The following is a 25,786-nucleotide window of genomic DNA, read 5'->3' as shown; positions in this document are numbered from 1 at the left end:
TTCATAAACATAATTTTGAGCAGCACTTTGGCACCTACGTATACATAGTACAAACCATGCATGATATTAGTCCAAAACCAAAGGCTTGTGATGTACCACATTGTTCATTGGGCTGGTCCCCACCAGTCAACACCATTTCAAGCCATGGTGAACTCATAGCCCGGTACTGCTCAGTACGTGTGTGTGTCAGTATGTGAGATGAAGGAGCCATGTGCTAATTACCCCCTCCTTGTGACTGGAACTGGGTGTTTTTGTCACGAATCCTGGGATACTCCAAAATTTATATGCAGATAAGACGCAGGTAAACCTGGACCAGCTTCATCTCATGGAAGGCACAGCCATTTTAATCTTGTGTGCCAGGCTGAGAGAGGGGGCAACAGAGGTATTGTGGGTTAACTGTTTGGTGCCCTTTGATGATGTTTGTGAAGCATTTAAAGTTGGTGAAGAAACAGGAATAATTCAAAATAGGAAAGAGAGGCACAGCTCAGCTGTGGGCATGAAAAGGAAGCCAAAATGTATACAATGTAATGGCTCACTTTGATTTGAAAAAGAGGTGGTGGTGAGGGGGACTTTTTTTTCAATGGGTACAATCATGTGTCTTATTCAGATTGGGCTGCACTAGCCTGTCCTAATGGTGAGTTCCCATCAGCATCTTGGCCTTTTTGGCTATGATCAAATGTAGCGCAAGCACTTCATGCCCAGCAGGAGTTTCACACAGTTTACGGACTGGTGCTTCATCCACCACATCCACTTCAACTGCCTGCTGCTCAGTACTGCTGTCCAATATGGGAACCATGACAAGAGGTGCTGATATTATGGCAACAAGGCAGAGACTCTCACCTACGTGCTGTGCAAGTGTGTGGCAGCTGCATCACAGTGATGTTCAGGACCGACTGGCCATGGCTATCCTAGCCTTGGGGACTGTTTCTGTCAATCACACCATCCCAGGCTGTGAAGGCAGCTGCGCCTGGACATCGTTGTGACTAATGAGAACAGCAAGTGGTGTTAGTATATGGTGATGGTAGATGTCACCATCCCCTTTGAGAACTGGCAGCAAGACTTCATTGAAGTCTGTGAAGGGAAGTAAGACAAGTACCAGCTGCTGGCAAACATCCTGAGGTGCTGGGCATATGACATGACAGTCAAGGCACTGATCATCGGGGTGCTCGGAGCATGGGACCCCAGCGACAAAAGCGTCTTGCACAACTGCCACGTATCTTGCTGCTATGCTAAGCTGATGCAGTGCCTCATGGTGTCTGACACCATTCACTGGTCCAGGGACTGGTCTATGTAGAGCAGATCACAGGACAGCACCAATAAGTGAACCCCACCAGACCGCCATCTGGTAGCGATGCAGCGGGGACTGCCTGACTGCCCCTCACTGCTACACCTAAAGGACTCTTAAGGACTTTTTAAATCCTGGACTCTTCCTTTCCCCCACAATAATATCCCACATAACACTATTTGTAACTCTCTGTGTACCTACAAATCATCTCCCTGCTGAAATATTGTATGTTGTGTGGGGTCTCGTATATGTTCTTTGCTGTATAAGCATTACATCTCCTCCCCTCCTTTCCTCCTTCCCACTCCTTCACCCCAGGCTTAGTTGGCTGCATGTTTCATACGCAACTTAGTTGCATTCACACCCCTATGCCCATTAGTGCTGTGCCAGCACCGTTTCATTTCAAATTCTGTTTTGCTATTTCAAAGGGACAGTGTTTCGTTTTGTTTCATTTCATTTTGTCGAAACCATTTCACTGTTTTGACGTATTTTGACATTTCACCCATAGGCTATAATGGGGAATCATGAAAATGCCTATAACTTTGTCATTTCTTGCCTGATTCAGATGAAAATTTCAGGGATGATAGCCCCTTCTGAAGGCATTAAATCTGCCAAGTATCAAGGAGATAGGTGCAGGGATTTCTGGGAAACTGCACCTCAAACTGCTAAAAGCAAAACTTGTGTCACTTGCTGGCAGAGGCAGCTTCCTGTCATTCTGCACACAGATCTGGGGGCCTGCACCTCCAGGTGGGCTGTGGGGTTGTGCCAGACTCCTCCCGGGTGTGCGGGCCCCTGGATCTGCATTCAGGATGACACAAGGCTGCCACCTGGGACCAGCACTGGGTGCAACTCACGCCCAGTGCCAGGAAGACTGCTGCTGCTGGCTTCAGGCAGCTGCCAACCTCCTGTCATCCTCCATGCAGATCTCGGGGCCCACACCCCTGAGAAGAGTCCAACAGTGCTGGGAGGGCAGGTTGAGCTCTGTAGGGCTGGCGGAGCTGCTGAGAGCACAGCCCAGGCTCTCTTCTCCCTTCTGCCCCTGGGCTGCACTCTGAGCGGTTCTGCCTTCCCCATGGAGCTCAGCCCAGCGGCGGGAGAGCCAGTAGCGGAGCTGCTTGGGGTGCAGCCCTGGTGAGCTCAGCCTGGTGACGGGAGGCTCCGCAGCCTCGCGGAGCTGAGCCTGGCGGTGGGAGGCAGGGAAGAGCCACTGGCCAGGGCTGTGCTCTGAGTGGCTCCGCCACTGGCTCTCCCGCCACCGGGCTGAGCTCCATGGGGTTGGCAGAGCCGCTCAGAGTGCAGCCCTGGCTCTCCCCTGCCTCCCATCACTGGGCTGCTTTAAAACTCAAAACGTTTCAAAACTTTCGAAATGTTTCGAGTACCCTCATTTTGTTTTAAAGCTGTTTCAAAGCCTTTTGTTTCATTTTGATTTTGCTGTTTCGAGCTCAAAACACATCAAAGCATCTTTAAAACAAAACACTCATCAAAATTTTGCACAGCCCTAATACCCACCCTCTGCTCCAGAGTCCCTTGCTTGGGTCTTCTATATTTCCTTGTGCCTTGAACTTTGTCATCATGATCTTTAACGTTTTTGGCACCAACAGGAAGATATCAGGGCTCACTGTGGCCATCCCATTGCAGTACCTCCAAGCCTGGTGTCAGTTCCTTATGGAGGGAACACCCACCTATTTTTTTGTTTTAGGGCCAAAAAACAAGGTTCCCATGAGCATGTTTACCCAAAATGAGCCGTGTGTTTTATTGTCTTGCTCAGTGTTGGCGGCACTGAATCAGCTTCATAGGTGGCTTCCATTGCTGAGTACATGCTGTTTTTGGCAGCAGCTTACTGGTAGTGTATTTAGTGAGATTTCTTTGTTTGCAATTATAAGACGAATGGGCTTTTTTCCCCCATGCCAATGGGGTGGGGAGGAGGACCTTGTCTTGTAGTTTAGTTGAGTAAATACTATAGTTCAAACAGTAATACTAGGAGACCTGGCCCTTTCTCTTGGGGAAGATCAGCAAAAATTGGCATTATGCGGTTGTGTTAGCTTTCTGCTGCCCAGTAAATTCTTAAACGAGCAGAATCACCTGGTGCCAAATCCACTAGATATGGAAAAGGGTTATAGAGTGGAAGATAATATAACCCATAATCTTCAATGCAGTATCACTGAGTATAACTGAACAACATTTCCATCAGTTTGGCTTTTTTGCTTGCTCTGGGTAGTGCTGGTTTGACAAGTATGCCTTGTTTCCTTACTTTCCGAACTTAGGTACCATTAGTTTTCACTCATGTATGAGAACTTTCCAGCAAACTGCTATAAGGTAATTGCCATGCAAGGGGTGTTAGAAGCAGTGACTGGATTCAATCTGCCATCACGCTGGCATTGCTTTCATTTACGTTCTAGTCAGCTCCAGTGAATAACTTTTTGTCTGACTGGCTTTCCAACATTCTGGCTGGCGTAGGCAATGCTGAGCTGTCTTTGTGCTCCTGGCTTTGTTGAGGTTATTTATATGGTACAGTGTGCCCCACCAGCTCTACTGAGCTATTTTTTCCTTCCTTTCCAAGTGCCTATTTTGCTGCGTTCTGCATTTGGCACTGTTTAACAGTTAAGACACTGTCTCAACCTCTTTGGCACTTCATTGGATTTTTTTCTCTGTGCTGATTTCAGAGAAGCTTAAGACTATAGCAAGCGATAAGGAGTAAATTTTTAAAAAGGTATAAATGGGTGTTTTTTAAAAAAATAGCTAAAAGTATAATAGCAAGTGAGATTAAATGCATCAGAAGCAGGAAACCTATGAAAGAATCAGTGTCTTAAAGGAGACAATTAAGGAAAGCAAAAGACATGGTTGAGAATCTTAATGTTTTCTTTGTATCAGTTTTCACTGATAGGGTGTTCTTTTTGGTAATAAAGCTGAAATTGAGGGAATGTAAGTAGAGGCACTGAAACGAATGGATAATTTTAAAAGACAGTAAGTCACCAGTCCAAGATGATTTGCTGGTTCAGCAGTTCTGAAGGAGCAGAAGTACACAGTAGCTGAACTGGTAACAAAAATACAGTTTCTGAATACAAACAGCCACTATTGCTGATAACTGAAGGATATCAAATATTATACTTCTGTTTAAAAAGGATTTAGGGCTTATCCAAAGAATTTTAGAAGAGTAATGCTTACATTTGTATTTGGCAAACTTGTTAAACAGTATTTTTTTTCTATCTTTGTTTCTATCATCCTTATTTGGCCATCAGCACTTTAGTATCTGATCACCTCGCAATTTTTCATGTGTTTATTTTAATGTAGCATTCCTATGAGGTTGGGATGTACCCAAATTTAGAGAAAGTAAATCTTATGCCTGTATGCTGACCTGAGTCAGGTTTTCATCAATTCCTAAATTTCATCATATCCATTTTTGCTACTTCTTTTGCCAACTCTTATTTCAGCTCCAGGGAATGCCGTGGTAAATCACGGATCTCAAAACACATAAATGAGACAAGGTATTGTTTTTAGTATTATTTCTTGGGGGTTTTGCTATTCTTAGCATAGGGAAAAAGGTATCTGAGAGACTTGATTGTTGTAGAGGGGGGTCAGGTGACAAACTCTATGCCTAGGGTGCCTAATAGAAAGGAATTCTTCTGTCCTTTTTTGAAAAGGTATTGTGCTACTGTTATTTGCTATAGTCTTTGGTAGTGAGTAGAGAGAATTTCATCTGGTTACCCCAAAGTGCCATTTTTTCCATGAAATTCTCATTAGAAAAGCATGAGAAGGTGCTTTTAAAAGTCACTGTATTCCTTCTTCTCCTGCCATATCTTAAAGTCTTGGTGGCTTGCTAGAATCACTGAACATTCTTGTTTGTACACAGTTTGAAGCAACCAAACCACATGCTGTGAATGCCAGGAAGCTCTCTGGTATCTCTGTGGTATCTGCAGGCTAGAATCCAGTTTGCCTAGCCTCCTTTGTCACAGAGCCAAACTAGTTTGCTTCTCTATAATAAACTTCTGGGCTTGATATATAGTAACTGTGGCATGTTAAACCATTGCATCCTACTCTGAAGGGGGCACCACATACCACAGGAGCTCCCCCTGCTCCTAAGTTGCAAACAAAAGAATATTGCACTTGGGCACTACCCAGAGACAGGGCATAATGCCAGAGACTGTAATGGAAGAGGCAGAAAGTCCCTGTGCTCTGGGGGGAGGGAGAGATTCAGACTGGACTGGGTTTCCCCTCTTCTGCAATTTCAGAAAAACAATAGAAGCTTTCTGCCAGAAAATTTTAAATTTTACAGCATTTTTTTGGTTTCTGTTTAGACAATTGCAACTAAGCATTTTATTTCAGGTTAGTTCAGTATTCAGTTATCCTCCATCTTAAAGTATTAATGGCAGTTGGAAATCAGATCCACTGTCTGGTAGTTTGGTTAAGGAGCTTTGACCTTACATTTCCAGTGATACATCTTAGCACCACTCCTGCAGCTGGTGAGAAACTGTGCTGTCTGGGAGCTGGGGTGGCTCCAGAAGTCACCGGAGCCCAGCAGCACTCAGCCCCAGCTCCCGGACAGTGTGTGGCATCCTGCCATGTTGCACTGCACTTGCACCATGGGGCAGCTTCCATGCTGGTGCCAGGCAGTCGGGGGGGGGGGGGGGGGCAGTGATACCCACTGCTCCCCACTGCCCAGCGCTGCGCAGGGGGGCTCTGCCATGAGTGCCCAGAGGCTCCAACTGCCACACCTGCAGCCGGTGAGTGCGGGACTTTTTTTTTTTTTTTTTAAGTGCCAGGACTAGACTGGGGCCAGGTGGGGGATGGGGCCGGGCAGGGCACCTATGGGGGCTTCTCCCATGGCTCCCCCCACCTGGAGAGAGGCAGGCACAGCCAGAGGAGCCGTGGGAGAGCATGTAGCCACCCAGCTGTGCCTGCCTTTCCCTGGCTGAGACGAATCTCCAGAATAGCATTGAAACTGTGCAGCAGATTTGGCTGAATCGGAACAGAGCTGTGATCTGAAACAGTGAAACGAATCACTGTCCTCCGAAACGGCCAAATCTGAAATTGAAATGAGACATAGACATTTTGCACAGCCCTACTGGGAATCATACAGCAGCTGTAGTGCATGGAAGCAAGTCAGGAAGAATGAAGGAAAGAGGCAGTCAAGTTCATCTCTCTCATAAGGTTCTGTGGCATCTTAGATAGATGCTGTTCAATGCCAAATTATTTAGGGTCAGTTCAACACACCCAAACATTTTGATTCAGGAAATGTAGAAACCTTTTCTCTTGGTGGAAAATTTTGAAACAAGAAAATTGATTTTTCTGAATAAAAAGGTGTGGGACTCTTCTTTCCATTAAAAACAAATTTGATCTTTGATTTTTCTTTTTGATTCAGGACAGGTATTGAAATATTTGAAATTCCCATGGGATAGAAATTCCAGTTTTCATTTAGTTATAGTCTACAGAGCAAGTTTCATAGTAGCTAGGGTCAGGAGGGACCTGAACAGATAATCTAGCCTGACCCCCTGCCACAGGCAGGAATGAATGCTGGGTTCACAAGACCCCAGACAGGTGATCATCCAACCTCCGACAGGTGATCGTCCAACCTCCCATTTGTATATTAAAGTTCATTTGAATACAGTATATAAAGAAACTCTACTTTAGTTACTTTTATATGTTTTATGGGACTTCATGCAAAAGTAATGGATATATTTGTCAGATAAATCTACCTTTTTAGTTACGAATTTTTAACATTGCTGTCTTGAAAGAAAATTGCTTTATTAATTTTGAGAGTAAAGTGTTCACAAACAAAAAAATCTGATTTCTATGGTACACTAATCCAGACTCTAACCTTAATACTGAATACAGACTGTTGATTTACTGAAGCTCTACTTAATGTAATGGGGTATTGATTTTTTTTTCCCTGTGTCTTTACAAGTCAGTGTTCAAATTAATGAAGCACAGTTACAGTATAAGGCTGTCTCTTGTGCAATTCATTTGGATAAAATTGAGTGAACAGAGGCAACGGTGATTAATATCACTTGAATCTAAACACTAAAGCCATGTGTAGATGGAATGAGAGGTGTGTGTGCACGACACTTTAAAATGGGCTAAATGCTTTTGCACTGCTGTAATGGTATCAGTGTTTGCACGCCTCGGTGGCGTTTTGCGCATTAATTCCAGTTGCTGTGGGAAATTCAGCAGCGTAATGCCCCTTAAATGACTTGGGGCACAGCAAGCTAAAGCTCCTTTGAGGAGTTTTAGTTTGCTGCCCCTACAGCCGTGGAGCAAAGCACTGGGCTCTGTGCAGCTTTGCGGCTCTGCGGGAAGCCTGGCAGCAGCCTGGAAAAGCAGGCTCCACCCAAGAAAAGCGGCGAGCCTGATTTCCCCCACCTCTCCCCCCCACCCGCCTGTCTCAGCTGCACGGGGGCCTGGTGATTCCCTCTATGGTTGCAGTGCTCCCCCAGGAGCACCCGAGCCAGGTGCCTGTGGGTGGGTGCTGCCTGGGGTGGGGCGCCACTGCCACAGAGGGAAGCACTGCATCCCAGGGACCACTCCACCCACCGGCAGCTCGCCCTCCCCTCCCCACCTGAGAGGCAGGTAAGTTGGGGGGGGGGGGAATGCATGACATGGGGGTTTAATCAGCCCTAAATTGAAGTGGTGTTTTTTAAAACCCGCCACTTCAATTTAGGGCCCCCGTTTTGTCTACTCAAGCCCTAAAACAATAAAAGTTTTACACTTGTAAAACATTCTGAACTGCCCTTCCTTTTTGTGCAATTGGGATAAGTTCAGGATAAAAGTATGATTTCTTGCTAATTAGAGACAATTTTGAAAAGTCACACTAACTTTCTTTGTAGTAATTGTTTCCTAATATTGTTTGAAAGCCTGAGTGAATCTTATATAAAAATAAACTATTTATGTGAAACTAAAAATCTTGGTTCACTATACTCGTATTATATTTAAAAATATTACCATAGATTGAAATGCATGTGTTTGTTGCCTTTCCTCCCCCACACACTGTGGCCTAATTGTAGTAATACCCCTACATGCTCCTGCAAAGAAAGGATGTCTGAGAGTGTGAACAGACGTAACACTTAGACCATTGAAAATCAGATTTAAACCACATTCATCCAGGCATATGATCTAAGTTAGAATGGTTTAAATCTCCTGGAATGTTTGAAGAACGTATCTCCATAATCGGGTATTATTTTGAAATGGTCCTCTGTGAACTGGTTCTCTGTTATATGCAGACACCAAGTTTTCTGTTACTAGTTTCTGGTTGATCCTCCAGGCAAGTCACACAACACTGCTTCCTCCATGCCCCCCTTCGCTCCCAAAACTCCACCTGGCAACAGGCTATTCTTAGATGCTGGCAGAGCTATACTGATTCAACATATATTGCCTGCACTTGACTCAGTCCCTGGTGTCCCAGGCTGATTTGAAGGAAGGGGGAAGGGATAGTGAGGTGGGAGAGATCCCTGGACCTGTGCTTCTGGATTCCTGAGGGAGTGCCTGGACCCCTTCTGCACTCACAGGAGGGCTGGGTTTTGTGTGGGGCTGCCCAAGGACTTCACCGCTTTTAAACAGTAGTTTCCCCAAGACACTTATCATTTTCATTCAGTTTGTGGCAATTTTCCAGGCATTCAGACATCCCAAGCTGATTTGGGATGGGGAGGTGGGTAGAGGGAGTACTCCTGCTTCCAGATTCCTGGAGGGCTCGGTTAGGTGGTTGTGGGACTATTCAAGGTGTTTTTGATTTCTGAACAGTTTTTTTTTTTCCTTCCAAAGCCTGGTGTTTTGCCAGAAATGGAATGAAACTGAGAAGCTGCTTGGGGAAAGTGCTGTTTAAAAGCAGTGGACACACCTCATAATACCCAGCTTCTCAGGAACCCAGAAGCATGGGTCCAGGCATCCCTTATACCATCTGGCTACCCTTAGGGAAAATCTTAAGGCAGTTGTCTGAGCCAGAGACACTAGGCAGGCAGACTGTCTTCCCTCTGCATCTTCCACCTCCCACCCTTAACCACCTGGCTGTCTTCCCACCCTCAAATCAACCTGGGATGCACCAAACCCTGGTACATTGCCAGGAATTGAAATAAATTGATGAGTGGCTTGGAAAGTGCTCTTTAAACGCCACAAAAGCTCTGGAGCCTCCAGGAACCCAGAAGCGGGGGTCATAGCAACCCCTCCCCTCTACATGTACGAACATATGCCCTTCTTTCCCCTCTCCTCCTTCCCTCCCCATCCCACATCTGGGTACCATCACATAGATTTTGGAAGGTGACTGTTTTACTCAGAAGCCTTGGCAGTATACATGCAGACACCTCTAAACTGGGAAAACTGTGAACTGGTTCCCAGTCAGTGGCATTCTGTCTGCAGCCAGAGGCTCATCAAAGTAGTATGCATGATTAAGAATCATTGGAGGGATTGAGCTGAGGTAGCATATGATGACTTCCACACTGGTTATGAGGAGATTATGTAAGAAAAGCAAGCAGGGACTGTATCCGTGAATTTTCCTTGATGGTGAAGATCAAGGAGAGAGGAAAATGTTATAAATGTAGCGCCTAGTGGAAGGAAGGCAATTTTTAATCCACTGTACAGCACTTTATGTAAAGGATGGAATCTGAATGATATAATTCCAGCATTTTGATTGATGATAAACTTAAAGGAGAATAACATCAGCTCAATTTATTATTAAGTTCTACTGTGTTAGTCAATGGGAAGAAATTTTCTTCAAAATAAATGCATTTTCAGAATGTGTGATTTGATTTATTTTTTTTAATTATATTTCTTATGTGATCTTACAGTTGATGTAACTTGACCTGTTTGCAAACCAGTTTTTCTTTTTCAGAATTGTGTAAATAGGATAATGTTCAAACTGGAAGGATCCTCAAAATATCTCTTCAAACTAGGAAGGCAAACTATATAGGATTACATTATGAAATCCTATGTAGGATTGTTAACTGGAGGGGAAAAAAGTGGGAAGTAGTAGTGTTGTCTGAATTTTTGGTCTTTCTTGTGACAAAAATACCAAGCAAGATGGAGCAGCTGATGTTTATAATTACTGACCTGATTTTAGATGTTTAAACTGATCTGACAGTGGAGATATACTAAAACTGAATAGAATTTGATATTTTGCTGCAGAGTATGACAGCTCTGGAGAACGGTTGCATCAAAAAAATACTGTTCACACTAAATGTTGCTCTCTAAAGAACTTCCTGAAGCCTTACTAATTTTCAGTTAATAAACATTATTTTAATCTAATTAAAAGTTGAACTCCCATTGTTGTTTCATCACATGTATATACCAAGATGGTCTGAATTTAAAAAAAATGTTTTGGTATCTGTTAGTGTTTAGTAAACTTGACGGATGAGTATACTTTTGTTTTTATATTTATATTTATATAATAATATATTGTATTAACGTGATATAATATTACTAGCAAACTGCCTATCAAGAATGATGGGGGTGGGGGCAGGGACAGAAAGTGGGGGAAGCTTGCCCGCACCCACCACCCCACGCTCTACATCTGGCTGTGTGCCACCCCTTCCCCTGCTCCACGTCCGGCCCCATGCCACCCCCCCCCACCACTTCAAGTCTGGCCCTGCCCCCCTTTCACCCCAAACCCATGCCAGCACCCCCACTCCATGTCTGGACCTGCTCTGTGTCCGCCTGTCCCACTGCTGGAGTCACGTCCCGCTCCTCTCATCATTCTTGATGCAGCACAGGCTAGAGCCATGCCCCCTGGGAGCCACCCCTCCCCCCAAGAGTGTTGGACAGACACACAGACTAAGCCCTTTTGTGTGTGTATGTGTGTGTGTGTGTAAAAATAAAATTTTGAGACTGTAATATACAATCTCAACAAATGTACACAAAGATGGTCTGAATTTTAAAAAAATGTTTTGGTATCTGTTAGTGTTCAGTAAACTTGACGGATGAGTATACTTTTGTTTTTATATTTATATTTTGCAGCCCTTCTGTTTTAAATATTATTTGGAGGGAGAAGTAAGTGGGCTGTACATCAAATAACACTTCCTTCTTTATATGCGGATATTACATATTTTATGATACTATTTTTGTTTTTAAAAAACAGACAAATGCAAATAAATATGATTTTTTTTTTTACTGACAGGAGTGCTACATATGAAAATACTATATGTTTTGGTTAGGTAGTAGTTCTGAAACATGCAAATTATTACTAGTTGTAATAATCTTGTATTTTACAGTTACTTAGATAAATGTCTCTTTTCATTCACTTTATTTGAAATGAAATGTTTCCATGTTTTAAACATCTAGGCATTTAAACCATTTTATGTTCAAGTGGTAAAAGCAAAAATGTCTCTGGAATAAATGCAGCAGAAATTCTCTGACATAACCCAAGCCTAAATTTCCACAAATCTAAAATTAGTAGTAGTTTTATCCTAGGTACCAATTACAAGCATGGAATAAAGCCCATAATGAAGTATGATATAGTATAAAATGGATGTCATATCAGTCAAAGTCAGGTACAGTGATAAATATTAGTAAGATCAGATATGAAAACTATGTCACTAAGTGCAGAATTGGGCTCTTAATTCTTTATGACTAGATGGTCAGAGCTGTTAGTCAAAATCGCTAACCCTCCACTTGATTAGGCATCTCTTAAAGCCATGCCATATCTGGATATCTTTCTGGGGTTGATAGGTGTGCCTACACCTCTCTTGCATCTTCAAAGGAAAACTATTTGAATTTCATTTATCCACTTAAAACCAGGGCTGTGGCTTGAGGTATGCTGTGACTTTTTCCCCTAACAGAAAAAAATCCCAGTATAGACAGAGTTTGTTGTTTATTCAGTCCAGATAATAGTTGTAAGCTGTATTGGTAAAATAACTGATAAAAGCTTCGTTTCTGCTAGGAGGTTTGCTGGTGCAGCTATACTGTAAAAGTCTTTTTTATGTAGAAGAAACTCTTCGCTTAAATGGTCCCAAAAGTTCAACACAACTTCTTTTTTGCCAGTTCAGTAATTTAACTAGGAGTATCTGTGCCAGTTATTAATCCCTGTCCCAGCAATGCTTTCAATAAAAACATTGTTCATATTTTACCACTTTCTAATGCTGAATAAATTTAAAGTTTCAGATACGTGAAAATATTCAGAAAAGAACATTTCACCAGTTAAAAGAAACAAAAATGTAAATTCCATACAGTTATGCCATAATAGACCTAGGCTCAATAGATAGTGCTGTTACTGAGAATAGGGCAAAGAAAGGAGTCTTGTCCTTGCAATGATTTGACTTTCATAGTTTAAAAACAGTTTACTTAAACTGATGGAAAGTGTTTAGGCAGACTTCTGTTTTGGTGAAAGAGGCTTATTTTGATTTACCTTAATTCCTTAGTGATTTAAGGGTGAATCAGTATAGGTAACACTGGGACCAAAATATGTGCATTTGTACTCAAACCTGCACAGATTTAACTAAAAGGTTTTAAAAATAGTTACTTTAAGGCAGTGCATATTTGTATTTAGACTAGCCTGTATATGACCTAAAAAAATATGGCTATTTAGTTTGAAAAATAGTGGTTTTAAATAAAAGTATTATTTCAAAACGTTTAACCGAGTGCAGATAAGTCAATGAGAATGCTGTATAAAAAAAATCCTCGTAGAATTGGCTCCTAGAGTTGTGAAAAATTAATTTACACCAACACGAGATGGAGGAGTGGGGAAAAACCAGAAAGGAAAGAAGAAATATAAATGGAGTAAAAGAAAAAAATGAAGCAAATTTCTCTGAGGTTGCTGAGGAAGTTTATCGTATGGTTATGCTGATTTCTTGTAACAGATTTGTGGAGGCACATAGCAGTATAATAAATAGGGGTGCACCGCTAAAGATTATTTTTTTGACCAGTACCGATGGCTGATTCTTAGCCAGTCATATCGGCTGATACCAATCTGATTGCTGATATGCAGTCCTTCAGCTTGGAGAGCAGCATCCAGCTGGTAAGCCTGTTGGGGGGAAGGGGCCTGGTGCAGGGCAGATGGAGGTCCCCACGGTGAGTGGGGCTGGGGCAGGGGTAGGTGCTGCCCAGCTGGGGCAGGATGGAGCTACAGGCAGCTTGTCCGGGAGGTGTGGGGGGGAGGGAATAGGAAGAGTGGGTCGGCTCCCTGCTGCTGTGCGCACACAGAGGGAGGCATGGGGAGCATATGCCCCCCAGATTTGTAAGCAGGGTGAAGGCAGGCTGCCCGCTTCAGGGCCAGGGACTGTACTGGCCTCTTCCTGGGGGGTGCTGGACCGGGGCTGTGCTCAGAGTGGTGGTGCTGTGTGGGGTGGCCATAGCCACCCCACAGTTTACCATAGCTCCTCCTCCCGGTGCCACTACCTGCCCTGCCCTGCCTGCCCCGAGCACAGCCCCGGCCCAGTCCCCCACCAGGAACAGGTCAGTGTAGACCCTGGCCCCGAACCCTCAGTGGGCAGTCTGCCCTTGCCCTGCACACAGGTGAGGGGGGAACATGCTCCCCCATGCCTCCCTGGGGGTGTATGCAGCTCTACCCCCTGCCAGCCCCATCCCCCGCACCTCCAGGACAAGCTGTCCATGGCTCCATCCTGTGCCCCACCCCAGCCCAGCTGGGCAGTACCTGCCCCTGCCCTACTCCCTCCCTCACCGTGTGGGCCTTGATCTGCCCCCCCTGTCCCCCACACCCTTGATCTGCCCCTTTCTTAACCCCCATCCCTCCCCAGACTTACTGGTAGGAGGCTGCTCTCCAATCTGCCAAACTGCATTCCATTCTTGGTCACGTCCATGCTGCGGTTGTGCATGTGCACCCAGCATTTATCGGTGACATGATAGCCGATTGCCGATAATGTCATTTTTCCTTTTATCGGTGCCGATACAATATGGATTGATGTATCTGTGCGCCTCTAATGATAAATATAAAATGAACTATGTAACCCCCTCAATTTAGAATTACTAGAACAAACTTAAAAATAACTACCAACAAGAAATAAGCAATTTCATAACTCTTATTCCCTATTCTAGTTAGCATTTTCATATGATTTCTGTCTTGTTCTCTAGGAGCTTAATAATATTTTAAAATTAGTTTCAAAGACTTTTCATGGATCACTATCCTTTCTACATTAGAGTACTTAGTGTATCAGTATTATCCATTTATAATTGTGGGTCAGACTTTAAAGAAGGAACTTAGTCAAATGTCAGACCCTAGCTCGGGTCTGAAATTTATCATTTCACTCCCTAGCATTTTTTCCTTTTTAAGTTGCTTATTTATGGTCTCTGCTTTTCTTTTGGGTAGCTTTTTCTTTAATCATTATGTTAGCATGAGATTTAATATGGAAGTTTTGAAGTTATAGTCGATTCTGTCCTCCTTTCCCACCATCCCCTTAATGAGCTGGTAATACAGGAGTGGGGAAAATGTGGTTCTCAGGGTGGATCCGGCCTGCAAGGCCATTCTATCCAGCCTGCAGGGCCCCTAAAAATTTTTGAAAATTAATATTGATCTGTCCTTGGTTCCTGTAAAAAATGACAGAAACCAGGGGCAGTAGGACCCAGGGGAAGCCTGGCGGGCTCCTGCAACAGCAGGGCCCCCCCTTCAGCCCTGCCCCCACCAAGCCGCAAGCCCCAATTTTCCAACTTTAGTTGGTCTAATAAAAAATATCACATTTACCCAAAGAATTTTGTTCAACTTACAAATGTGTACCCTTCCTAGGCTCTTTTTATTTGTTGCATTGTCAGTGTTTGGTTTTCATTTGTATTATGACATTTCAGCTGCCTAGTCTCGCTTGTCTTGCCTATTTTCTTTTTCTTCCTCTTGCCATCTCCTCCCCACAGTTTTATCCTGCTTTTTTTCCCCCCTTTGCCTACCTTTTGCCTTACCATTGTAGTCCTGTCTTATCATTTCTAACTTACTAAGTTCTTGTAATATATGTAATCAGATACCAACAAGATGGCATAAACTTATTATCCTAACTTTCTGCTCTCAAATTATATTACTATTCTTGCTTTTTTTTCTTCTTTCAATATTTTGTTTTTTTCTGTCTTAAGTGCTTCAGGACAAAGTGTGAGAATGCTATTGCAGCATAAATGATGGGTGTGTTACCTACATAGTGGCTAAGTACTAAGGAAATAACTGGTAGTTTAACACCTTAACAAGAAAAAAAATCTTTGTAATCTGTATCCCTGAAAGATTAAGATGCACAAGAAAGTGTGGTAAATTATGTTTCATGGCATAGCAGCAGTTCAGGAATTTCCATACTGTAACCAGACCTATCTGGTTTGATACGCTGCTTTTTAGCAGTAGCTCTTATCTTGGTACTTGAAAAAGAGGTAGCATTGTGAGTACCACTCAACTGCATACAGCTTCAATATACAGGAAGGGAATATTACTTCTGTTTGGTTTTAAGTTGTATTTCTTTTAAATGCGAGTACTGAGATGCATGTAACCTAGATAAGGACTGAGGGACTTCAACCCCCTTTCTTCAGATGAGTGGTATGGATACACAATGCCTAAAATAGCAGAATTACCATGCAGACAAGCTATGAAGAGGCTGCAGTAAGACTGAATCAGCACCACTAACACAAAAATGCTGTTTTCAGCAGCCTGGGAAATGTGTGTGTGGGTGGGGTGTGGTCCCTGTATATGGACAATATGATCTCATATAATTGAACAGTGGACTATTACTCCACCAGTGGGGTGGCAAGTTGTTGGTGTGGCCCTGGAACCTGAGGAATGAAGGCCATTACTGCTTCCCCACCCCTTCCACTCCCTCTTCCTCTGCTCCAAATTTCAGTCACTGGCAGCAAAAAGACTCTGAATTTGGCAATGTGCAAAGGGGTGAAGGGGCAATGTTGGCGGTGTTCACCTCCTTGGTTCTGGATCCATATCGTCAAGCCCTGCAGGCTGTAATTTAACCGTCTGGAGGCCATTAACAGCCTACAGCCATGGACTACAAGTAACTGTGCAACTGTTCTGTGCCCCAGTTCCAAGATGAAGTCAGAATGATTACCTCCCCAGTCCCTTGTGGAGGTTTCTCCATAGACTCCTTAAACTTGTGCTTTGCATTGGAAATAATAATTTGGGCATAAGTAGGACTTCAGTATTGCTCCTTTAATGATAATGAACACTTCTGTTGCTGGAAAACTGTTTTTGTTCATTGTCCCTTACCAGAGCAAAATACATCTATTGCATCATCTGACCAGGTTCCAAGAATTGTTGGCATTGAGGCAAAGTGCCGTGGCAAATGTTTTCTTAAAATGGCAAAACAAAAAAGTGGAGATGATATTTGTAATTATGGACTAGAGCTCTTCAGGTTTCTACCTACAAATAAAAAGGATATGTGATTCTTGGGATGGGAGTAGTCATTCATATATAATACAAGGGCAGCTCTTCAGCTATTCTGATGTGACTATTGCATTTTCTAAAGCCCATTTCAAAACCATAAAACAGGACAAATAATTTGCAATTCATCTGGATTTTTGCCTTGTGGCCATGCTTTTGAATTTGTATTTGTCATAGATGGACCCTCCATTATGATTGAAATGCTTTTAGATTTAACCTGCTTCTGATTCTGTACCTGAATTTAGGCCATTGAGCAATGGAGGCCTGAAGGCTTAGAGGACTGTTTTAATCCAGTGATAAGTGTTTATTGTGAATCTTATCCATCATATTTTCTCTTCACTTACATAATTGATCAAACATTGCTTTCACAGAGGAGAGGAGGATAGAGAGAAAAAAGGTTTGCTTTAAATCTTAGGCTTCATGAAGGACTCTTAAATACTTTTCTTATAAGCCAGATAGTAGTACGCTATGACCCTTAATATGAAGAACTCTATACAAAAAGTTTGGAGACTGAGAACCAAGATTTCTGTTGAAATCATTATGACTTCAATAGGTTTTAGCATCTCTGAAAATTTTCATTACATGCCTAAGTGCTTGTTTTACAAGACTGTATGTATGCAGATTAGAAAACTTGGCAGATTTCTCTCTGCGTATATTTCTCCAACTGTAAAATAAAGGTAACATAGGCTCATCTTGTGAAGCACCCAGATACTTGAGACTTGGAGAGGTGAACCGCACTTTAAAATTTTAGAGTGTTACCATAGATCCACTGTAGCTACTTTGTGGATCACTTCTAAGTGGAAGCTAAACTGCTATAATGTTAAATCTGTTTGATTCAGGTTTAAAGTTAAAGCAGCTTAGTTGTACAAAACTGATGTACGAGCAGCCAGATAACAATTATATTAGATGAACTGGTATGCACATCAGAAAGGTAAATCATTTCCCCTCCCTTTTTAAAAAGTCTCATGTTAATTGTATTTTAAGAGGTAATGCATTATTTTCAGAGAATAAATTCTTGTCTGGAATCATGTTAAAAGACTTGAATAGAGCATTGATCAGATAAAATATTGCAGTGGACCTGTGCCAATATCACAACAACTTTTATAATAATACAGTCATATTTATTTGGAGACTGGAAGGGATGTTTGCCTGTAGTTTGTTGTTATGGTACGGATTTCTTAAATGTACTGCACTCCTTCCTACAGGAGGTGCTGAAACAGCTACAGGGAAGCATTGAAGATGAGGCAATGGCTTCTTCTGGACAAATTGATTTACTGGAACGACTTAAAGGTAAATTTAGGAAACAGATGCTCTTATCAGACTTATTTTCTTGCTAATTTTAGTTGCTTAGGGATAACATCTTCAAAAGTGCTAAGTCCCATTAACTTTGGCATCTAAGAAATTCTCACTGACTTTCAGTGACACTTGATTCCTACCTACCCGAGGACAGAGACAGTGTAACAATTGTATTGCCATCAGAGGATACCAGTATAAGCTGTTAGGGTGCAACTGCCCTGTTTCATTCAGGGTCAAAATTAGGACAGTTAGCTCATTTGTATTGCTAAAGGATTATGCAAAACTAACAAGTAGACAACCATAGCTCATGATTAGGGACCTACCCACATTGAGATTGTGCAGATTTCATGGAAATCGTGAAATTGGGCAATCTCTGCAAAACTTGCAGGGGAAAAAATACTAAAAATAAAATAAAGGCTCTCCCGTGGGAGCCAGCAGTCCTCAAGGCCTGCAACCCTCCAAGGGGGGGAGGGAGGAGCTGCCTGCATGAAGGCGAGTAGGCAAGATGGCTGCCACCCCTGCCCCTCGCCTGTCATACAGCCCCATCCTTCTCCAATCATTGGTGATGTGCAGGGCTCCATGTTGGACAGCCCCCTCTGCCAATCAGTCACAGAGGAGCCCACCAGGGCTCCTTGGCCAATCAGAGGCATGGGAGAGCCCCAGCCACGATAAGCCCTCAAAAATGGCAGCCAGGACCACAGTCTGTGCAAAAGTGTCCAGCTGCCTCTTTGAGTTGGGTAGACCCTACCAATGAGCATTGCCAAGCAGCAACTCCTCCTCTCCTTTTAAAACAGGTAAAAGGTGTTTGTCCATACCCTTATAGTCATTGTTTAAAATGGGACTTAATTTCCTGATTCACTGAAATGATTTTGAAAATTTTATTTCAGAGCTTTATGCAAAAGTCTTCTGATATGAAACCTATATTTTGTTAAATGTTTAGAAAACATATTCTAATATGCTTAGATTAATAACGTTATTCCCAACAGTACTATTGAAGCTATAAAATGTAAAATTGAAGTATAAATAATCTTTTGATATGCTGCTGTTGAGTCCCTGCCCTATAAATCTTTGCTCTGTGTTTTTTCTTCAGAACTGAACTTGGACAGTAGTAACTTCCCTGGAGTAAAGCTAAGGCCAAAGATGTCCATGCGTTCTTTTGGAAGCCGGGAAGGGTCTGTTTCAAGCCGTTCAGGAGAGTGCAGTCCTGTTCCCATGGGGTCATTTCCAAGAAGAGGCTTTATGAATGGAAGCAGAGAGAGCACTGGTTATTTAGAAGAACTAGAGAAAGAGAGGTAACCTTTCTTTTCTATGTATGTATTAAGCATCAACTTTTAAATCTGAAAATGCTATTTTTCTGACATATTTGAAACTTTAAAATATTCAGCCATAATTGTATTTGGTTTGGATAGTAATATGCTCTATGTTTAGGAGTCTGCTCAATTCATGATTTCACAGATTTTGCAGAAACCATAAAATATGGGATTATCCATGAAATCAATTTAAAAAAATTAAGAAAAACAAAATGCTAACTTCTCAGTGGGAGCTAGCAGTCCTCACCGCTGTGGCCTGGCCTTGCAGCCCCCCTCGAGAGGGAAGGTGCTGGCTGGCACAGCCCACATAGGCCAACAGACAAGATGGTGGCTGCCCCCTTCATTCTTCCTTCCCCCCTCTCATGTAGGGAAACCAGGAATCTATAGTAGATTTAAATTTGGAAAGAAATTCATGTTCTGTTATTTCAAATCCTTTTCCATATATGTTCTACTGTTAAAGAGCACGTGCCCCAAGCACTTGAGCTTAGATTCTTCTGGCCAGCAGTGTCTATGAAGGGGGTCTATGTGAGCACTATAATTACCTTTTGTACCTTCTATCCCCGAGTCTAATGGGTGTGGAAACCCCAACCTTCTGACTACCACTACTATTTAGGTGGAACTTCGGGAGGGTCTGAGATGTACAATATGTTTTCAGTGTTTTTGAATGGATGCAGTTATGGCTTTGTTATGATCTTTCTAGTTTAACTGCATTAAATGTTAAAAATAATATTGTATGTCTCAGTTTTCCTGACTGGCTCATACACTGGGAAAAGAGGGGTTATTTGTGTTGAGAACCAGAACAGTGGAGACTGGAAGTGCTATATTAGTGGGTATAGGGGTATGAGTTGTATCTGTGTTGGTCTAAGGCAGGGGTGACCAACCTGCAGCTCCAGAGCCACATGTGGCTCTTCAGAAGTTAATATCTCCTTGAATCTTTGCACAAAGTCTCCTTGAATCTTTGCACAAGCACACAGTGACCAGCTTCCTGGTCACCATGTGCTTGTGCAAAGATTCAAGGAAATGCATATTAACTTCTGAAGAGCCGCAGGTTGGCCATCCCTGGTCTGAGGACATAGGCAAACAGGGTTCTTTGGGTAAATCTGATGTATTTTATTAGACCAACACAAATAGTTGGAAACATTCGTCTTTGCAAGCTTTTGGGTATATGAAGGGTATTTATACCCAAAAGCTTGCAAAGAAGAATGTTTCCAACTATTTGAGTTGATCTAATAAAAGATACTAGCGAGTTGTAATTTTCTTGGGATATTTGAGACAAGCAAGGGGTTTGGGGTTTTCTGTTTGCTTGTTTGTTTGGGTTTTTTGGTTTGGGTTTTTTTTTTTGTGCTAATAGCATCAATCAACAAAGAGCTAATTCACCCTGTTTCTGGTGCCAGGGAGGCATTGAGAGATGGTCCTAAAAAGGGAAAACCCCAGAGTTAAGGGAGAGAAGAGAGAGAGGCAGAAGGAGAGCAGACTGGTTTTAATAAGAACAGCAAGGGCTGTTTTTCCTGACAAACTGCTTGGGCATCAGGGCAGAAGGACTCTCGTTGTATTGCTGTGGACCAATAAAGGTTGTTTTGTTTTAAGAAGAGCTGACTTCTTTGCTCCATGTGAGACTGTGTGCACTCTGCCCCTTTGAAGAGGTAGTTTCTCTCCAGGAACTGAACCAGAAAGCAGCTCTCAGAGGGAAAGCTGTAAATAACCAGGGGGGTTAGGGACTGGAAGGCTGCATCTTGAAGTCCCAGAAGCTCATCCTCTCTATAAGCTGTGTCTGGGCTGGCTTCAGAGACTAATCCAAGAGACTGTATAAGACTGAGAATCCCAAGTAAGTGCTCACTTAGGGATTTTATGACAGTAATTACTTTAGAAAGTGGGAGCTAGAATTAGGTGTTTAGTGATTCATTTTTCTTTAAAAAGAAAAAAAAATTGTTATATTTCTTGGAGACGTATCACCTGGTTACAGGTCTAGCTCTTAGAATGAAAGTGAAGTCTTCTGGATGTAAGAACAGTTTTATGAGGCAGCAGTACCTCCTCAAGTATGGTCACACCAACTAATTATACTTCAGCAAAGGGCATATGCCAGAGATGAGCTAGTGGAAGTCACTTTTTAAGAGAACTGTGGAAGTTTTGCATGAAATTGTTTTTATGGGTGTGGTCTGTATGCCCTTCTTGAGATCCTGAAGGAATGGCTGGAACTGAAATACCTGACCAGGTGTCTCTGAAGAATGGTGCAGTCAGCTTTTTAGTTCACACCCCTGAAACTGCTTGTCTCCAAGTGATCTCTTTAGTATTGGTGACATGTAGTGGGTGCACGTGCACCCCCTGAGATTGGCAGTGCTCCCCCTGAGAAAAGCACCACCAACATTGCCAGCAGTGCCTGCGAGCAGTTACCGCTGGCAGCATCTGCAGGTGATCTCCACTGGCTGTTGCCAGTGCTGGCAGTGGCTGCCTGCGGGAGCTCCCCGTCTCCACGTTCCTGTTGCCGCCACCCACAGGAGCCCGCCGTGTCCCTCCAGCGTCATGTGTTGTTTGTGCTCCTTAATGTGCAGTAAAATTTCTTAGGATGAGAGAAAAGAACTCCACTGCTCTAAGGAGCAGATTTCAAGGTCCCTTTCATTGGATCCTGGCACTAGAGAAAAGAAATTAAACTCAGGAAAGATCCTGCTGCCACTAGGGCAGTCATAGTGCCCTAATGTTGACTCTTTTGGGAGTGAGGTAGCTAGCCAAATTGGTCTGAAGTTAGTCAGAAGCCTTGGAAGGCCAGGTAGACATGCACTTTTATAGACAAACTAAATAAGAGATATAGAGAGAGGGAGGGTACATAAGCCTTTTTGAACCCAGGTGACCTCACTGACTTAAGATGGCTGGTCTCAGGGGGGAAAAAAACAAAAAAAACCACAGCAAAAACCATTTTGAATGGGGAAGTGCAGAACAAGAAAGTATCCACCAACTGTGTTAGGTATGGTTTAAATCAGTAGTGCTCAAGGTTTTCGGTCAGTGGACCGGATGGGCAGTGCCCAGTCCCTCTCTGGCCAGATCCAATCGGGCATCCAGGGTGTGTGCTGCAAGACCAAATCCAGGTACATGGGGGAGGGGGTGCAGCCTGGCCCAATCCAGGCAGGCGGAGGGGGACTGGTAGGGTGGCCAGATAGGGGGAAAGAGGGTGGCCCAGCCCATAGGGGGGAGGAGAGGGTGTGGTCCAGCTTCATGGCCCCATGGTTCAGCCCCACAGGGAGAAGGTGCAGCCTGGCCCCAACCTGGCCATGCTGAGGGAGGAGGGTGTAGTTCTGCCCTGATCTGGTCACGTGGGGAAACGATCGTGACCCAGCTCCAGGATGCAGATAACCTGGAGAGGGTCCAGAGAAGGGCCACTCGTATGGTTAAAGGCCTGCAGACCAAGCCCTACGAGGAGAGACTAGAGAACCTGGACCTCTTCAGCCTCTGCAAGAGAAGGTTGAGAGGCGACCTTGTGGCTGCCTATAAGTTCATCACGGGGGCACAGAAGGGAATTGGTGAGTTTTTATTCACCAAGGCGCCCCCGGGGGTTACAAGAAATAATGGCCACAAGCTAGCAGAGAGCAGATTTAGATTGGACATTAGGAAGAACTTCTTCACAGTTTGAGTGGCCAAGGTCTGGAACGGGCTCCCAAGGGAGGTGGTGCTCTCCCCTACCCTGGGGGTCTTCAAGAGGAGGTTAGATAAGCATGTAACTGGGGTCATCTAGACGCAGCACTCTTTCCTGCCTATGCAGGGGGTCGGACTCAATGATCTATTGAGGTCCCTTCTGACCCTAACATCTATGAATCTATATATCTGACCTGCTGCTTGGGGCTTGGGATTGTGGCAATGGGGAAGGGCAGCAGTATTAACTACCACTGCTCCCGGCCCCATCTGCCAAATTTCCTGACAATTGGGGAGCTCTGCAGGCCAGATGCCAAGGCTTTGGGGGACTGCATTTGGCCTGCAGGCCAGAGATTGAGCACCCCTGATTTAAAGAGACTTAAAATAAAATAAATGCATCTTATGTAATCTATAAAGGTGCGTATCTGGATATAATAGCACATGTTTTAATGAACCTAAGTTCATTTCATCAGGTGCTGTGAAAGAACAGCATTTACTTCTGGCTGAGTGAGCAGGTGTTCTTTTTAATGTCTGATAAAAATGTCACTCTGTGGATCAACTAATCAGATGTATCTGTGCAATCAACTGCTACAACTCTTTCTCAAAGTGCACAATACTGCCTGGCTACTTTAGCCTGAGGAATGAGACACTCAAGGCCACACTTAAACTCAGGTCTCTTGTTCTGAAGCAATGATGCCAATCTACTAAGCCAAAAAAAGCACTTTTCAGGAACAGAAATGACACTACTAAATTAGAGGAGTTCCCCCCAGGGAAAATCCATTATGCAGCTTATGGAACCCCAGTGCTTCTTCCATTCTCTTCTTTGCTTTCAGAGTCCCTCTGCTCTTCACCTGTCAAAGTAGATTGCACCACACAATGTCTTACTCCCCAAACTAACTATTCTGCATTTTACAGGAAAAAAGAAAAATAGTTTGTTCATTTCTATATCCTGTGAATGAATTTTGATTGCTTGGTGGCTTTTTTATGTCAATTTTGAAAATCTTTTGGAGGTTTCTATAAAAAAAAAAAAATCATGAATAAGTCTAGCATTGTGTTCTTTTATGTTTAACCTTTTCGGGTTGAAAATGGAAATTTAGCATGAAATAATTTGTTAAATTATATAGTAGGATTATCTGATGCCTTACTTTTCCATAATTTGAAATGTGGTAGTTTTGCTGAGGCTCAAGTATTATCTTAGCAGTTTCTATATTCAGAGAGAGAAAAACACTTAGTACAATGACCTCACCCAATCCCAGATGTTACTTTGCTTCACAGAAAAGCAAAGCACTCAGTTCCTGAAGCAAAGGATACGTCATTGGCTGGGATGATCCAGACAGGTGTTGAAAGCTGGATTCATGATGAAAATGATGATAATGACCATGACACCCTTAACTTTCTTGCTTCCTCCTTTTATGTTTTTCTTTAACTTGACTCCTTTGATGACTCCTTGCTTTTGGATTGGTCTCTCTGCAGTCAGCATATTGTCCATATTTTATCCTGTCAACATATGCCTTTGTTCAACAGCCCCATTACAAGCACATCTCTTAATTTGGCCTTTTTCCGGTGTCTTACTTCAAGCATTGTTCATTGGTCTCCTTTATCACCTTTCATTAACATATCCAATCATTTCATCCCTCTGATTCAGCTGATTAGTGCCAAGTTCAGTTAATTTGAGCTAGTAATAAAACTGTTACTATGTTGTGTTAGAAAAACTTCTCCCAGCAATAGAAAGGGAAGAAATACCATACGAACAAACACAAGGCCATAAGATGCTTGCAGGAAACAAGGCCAGCTGATATTGCAAACACTAGGAAAATAAAAAGTTCAGATAACACTGAGGCTATACAGAACTTTAGGCTGAATATAAAAGAAAATGTTAAACAATACTATAATTCACCACTCTATAAACAGGTGAAACTTTAAAGCATAAAATATGACAAGCCACCCTAACATCACCACTACTTGGTGTTCACCAGACGTTGGTAGAAAAGTATGGGGAGAAACATGTCTCTCAGTAGCCATGAACCAGAGTGGAAAACAAATCACAACAATCACCTAGAGCTTAAGGTGACTTACAGACTTTATAGTTATTTTAAAATAAAGATTTTTTTCTTCATCCTCTTCTATGGGCTGAGAGCCTTGAAGTTGTAGTCTGTATCCTTTGAGGGGAAAGTGGGAAGAAGCAGATTCTTAGCCAAAAAATTAGAAGAGTTGGTTCACATAATGTAACTTGCATATTTTAAATATGTGTGTATGGATATAATGTTAAATGTGCATTAAAATAAGAAAGTAAGAGACAGAATATCTCAGGGGATATATGGGGATACATAGCCTTTCCCCTCTAGTTCATTGGTTCCAGTCCAGCTAAGATTACTCATGACTGAAAGTTATTTCTGCCTGATGGCTGCTCTGACCTACATAAAATGAACTAGTGTTCTCGGTCCAGTTTCTGACAGACATCATACCAGTTACAATCACAGTTGGAACTAAATGACACCCTGTTGACAGTTTCAGTAGATAGTGCAAGGATTGAATGAGCATGCATACTAAATCATTGTCTCATTCTTGGAGGTGGTCTTTCCAGAACAGTGTTGAGGCAAACTACCATGGTGGTGTGTGGCTTAATGCTGTACCAGTTTTATGAATAAATAGACACCCCGTCTCCAGGGCTGTTTAATCTGGCACGTTTCACAAGCATCAAATTATTAATAACACAAGAGGTGGAGGCTTGAAAGTGAACGAGCACATTCTGAAGACTCAAAATGGCTGGATAAATTATAGATGAAAAGGGATTTTTTTTTGTTTTGTTTTTTAATCTAATATTTTTGTACCTTCTCTATTTAACTCAGTCTGGCACATTTTTCATGTTTCACAAGACTATTTTCTTCCAGTTCCTTTGAGTTTAAGATTAATGCAGTTTTTATAGTAGTATATTACTAGTGCAGTAATATTTCTTCAGACATATTTCTGTTATTTTTATATCACTGAGGTCAA

At 42.8% G+C, this 25,786-nt stretch overlaps 1 protein-coding gene across 4 annotated transcripts in view; it reads left to right on the top strand.

Annotated features, from left to right (window-relative positions):
- The window catches only part of APC (APC regulator of WNT signaling pathway), a 170,372-nt gene that overhangs the window by 63,790 nt on the left and 80,796 nt on the right, over positions 1-25,786 (top strand). For 3 of the 4 annotated variants that reach the window (XM_006272098.4, XM_019484432.2, XM_019484436.2), the window contains exons 3-4: positions 17,771-17,855; positions 18,952-19,153. In XM_006272098.4, coding sequence (XP_006272160.1) covers positions 17,771-17,855; positions 18,952-19,153 — 287 coding nt within the window. The remainder of the gene's footprint in view (positions 1-17,770; positions 17,856-18,951; positions 19,154-25,786) is intronic. The other variant, XM_019484451.2, reaches the window with a different exon arrangement.

Source organism: Alligator mississippiensis, chromosome 3, assembly GCF_030867095.1.
Source record: "Alligator mississippiensis isolate rAllMis1 chromosome 3, rAllMis1, whole genome shotgun sequence".
Lineage (NCBI taxonomy): Eukaryota > Metazoa > Chordata > Crocodylia > Alligatoridae > Alligator > Alligator mississippiensis.
Note: the sequence above shows the minus strand (reverse complement) of the source record. Positions and strands in the feature narration are given on the sequence as shown.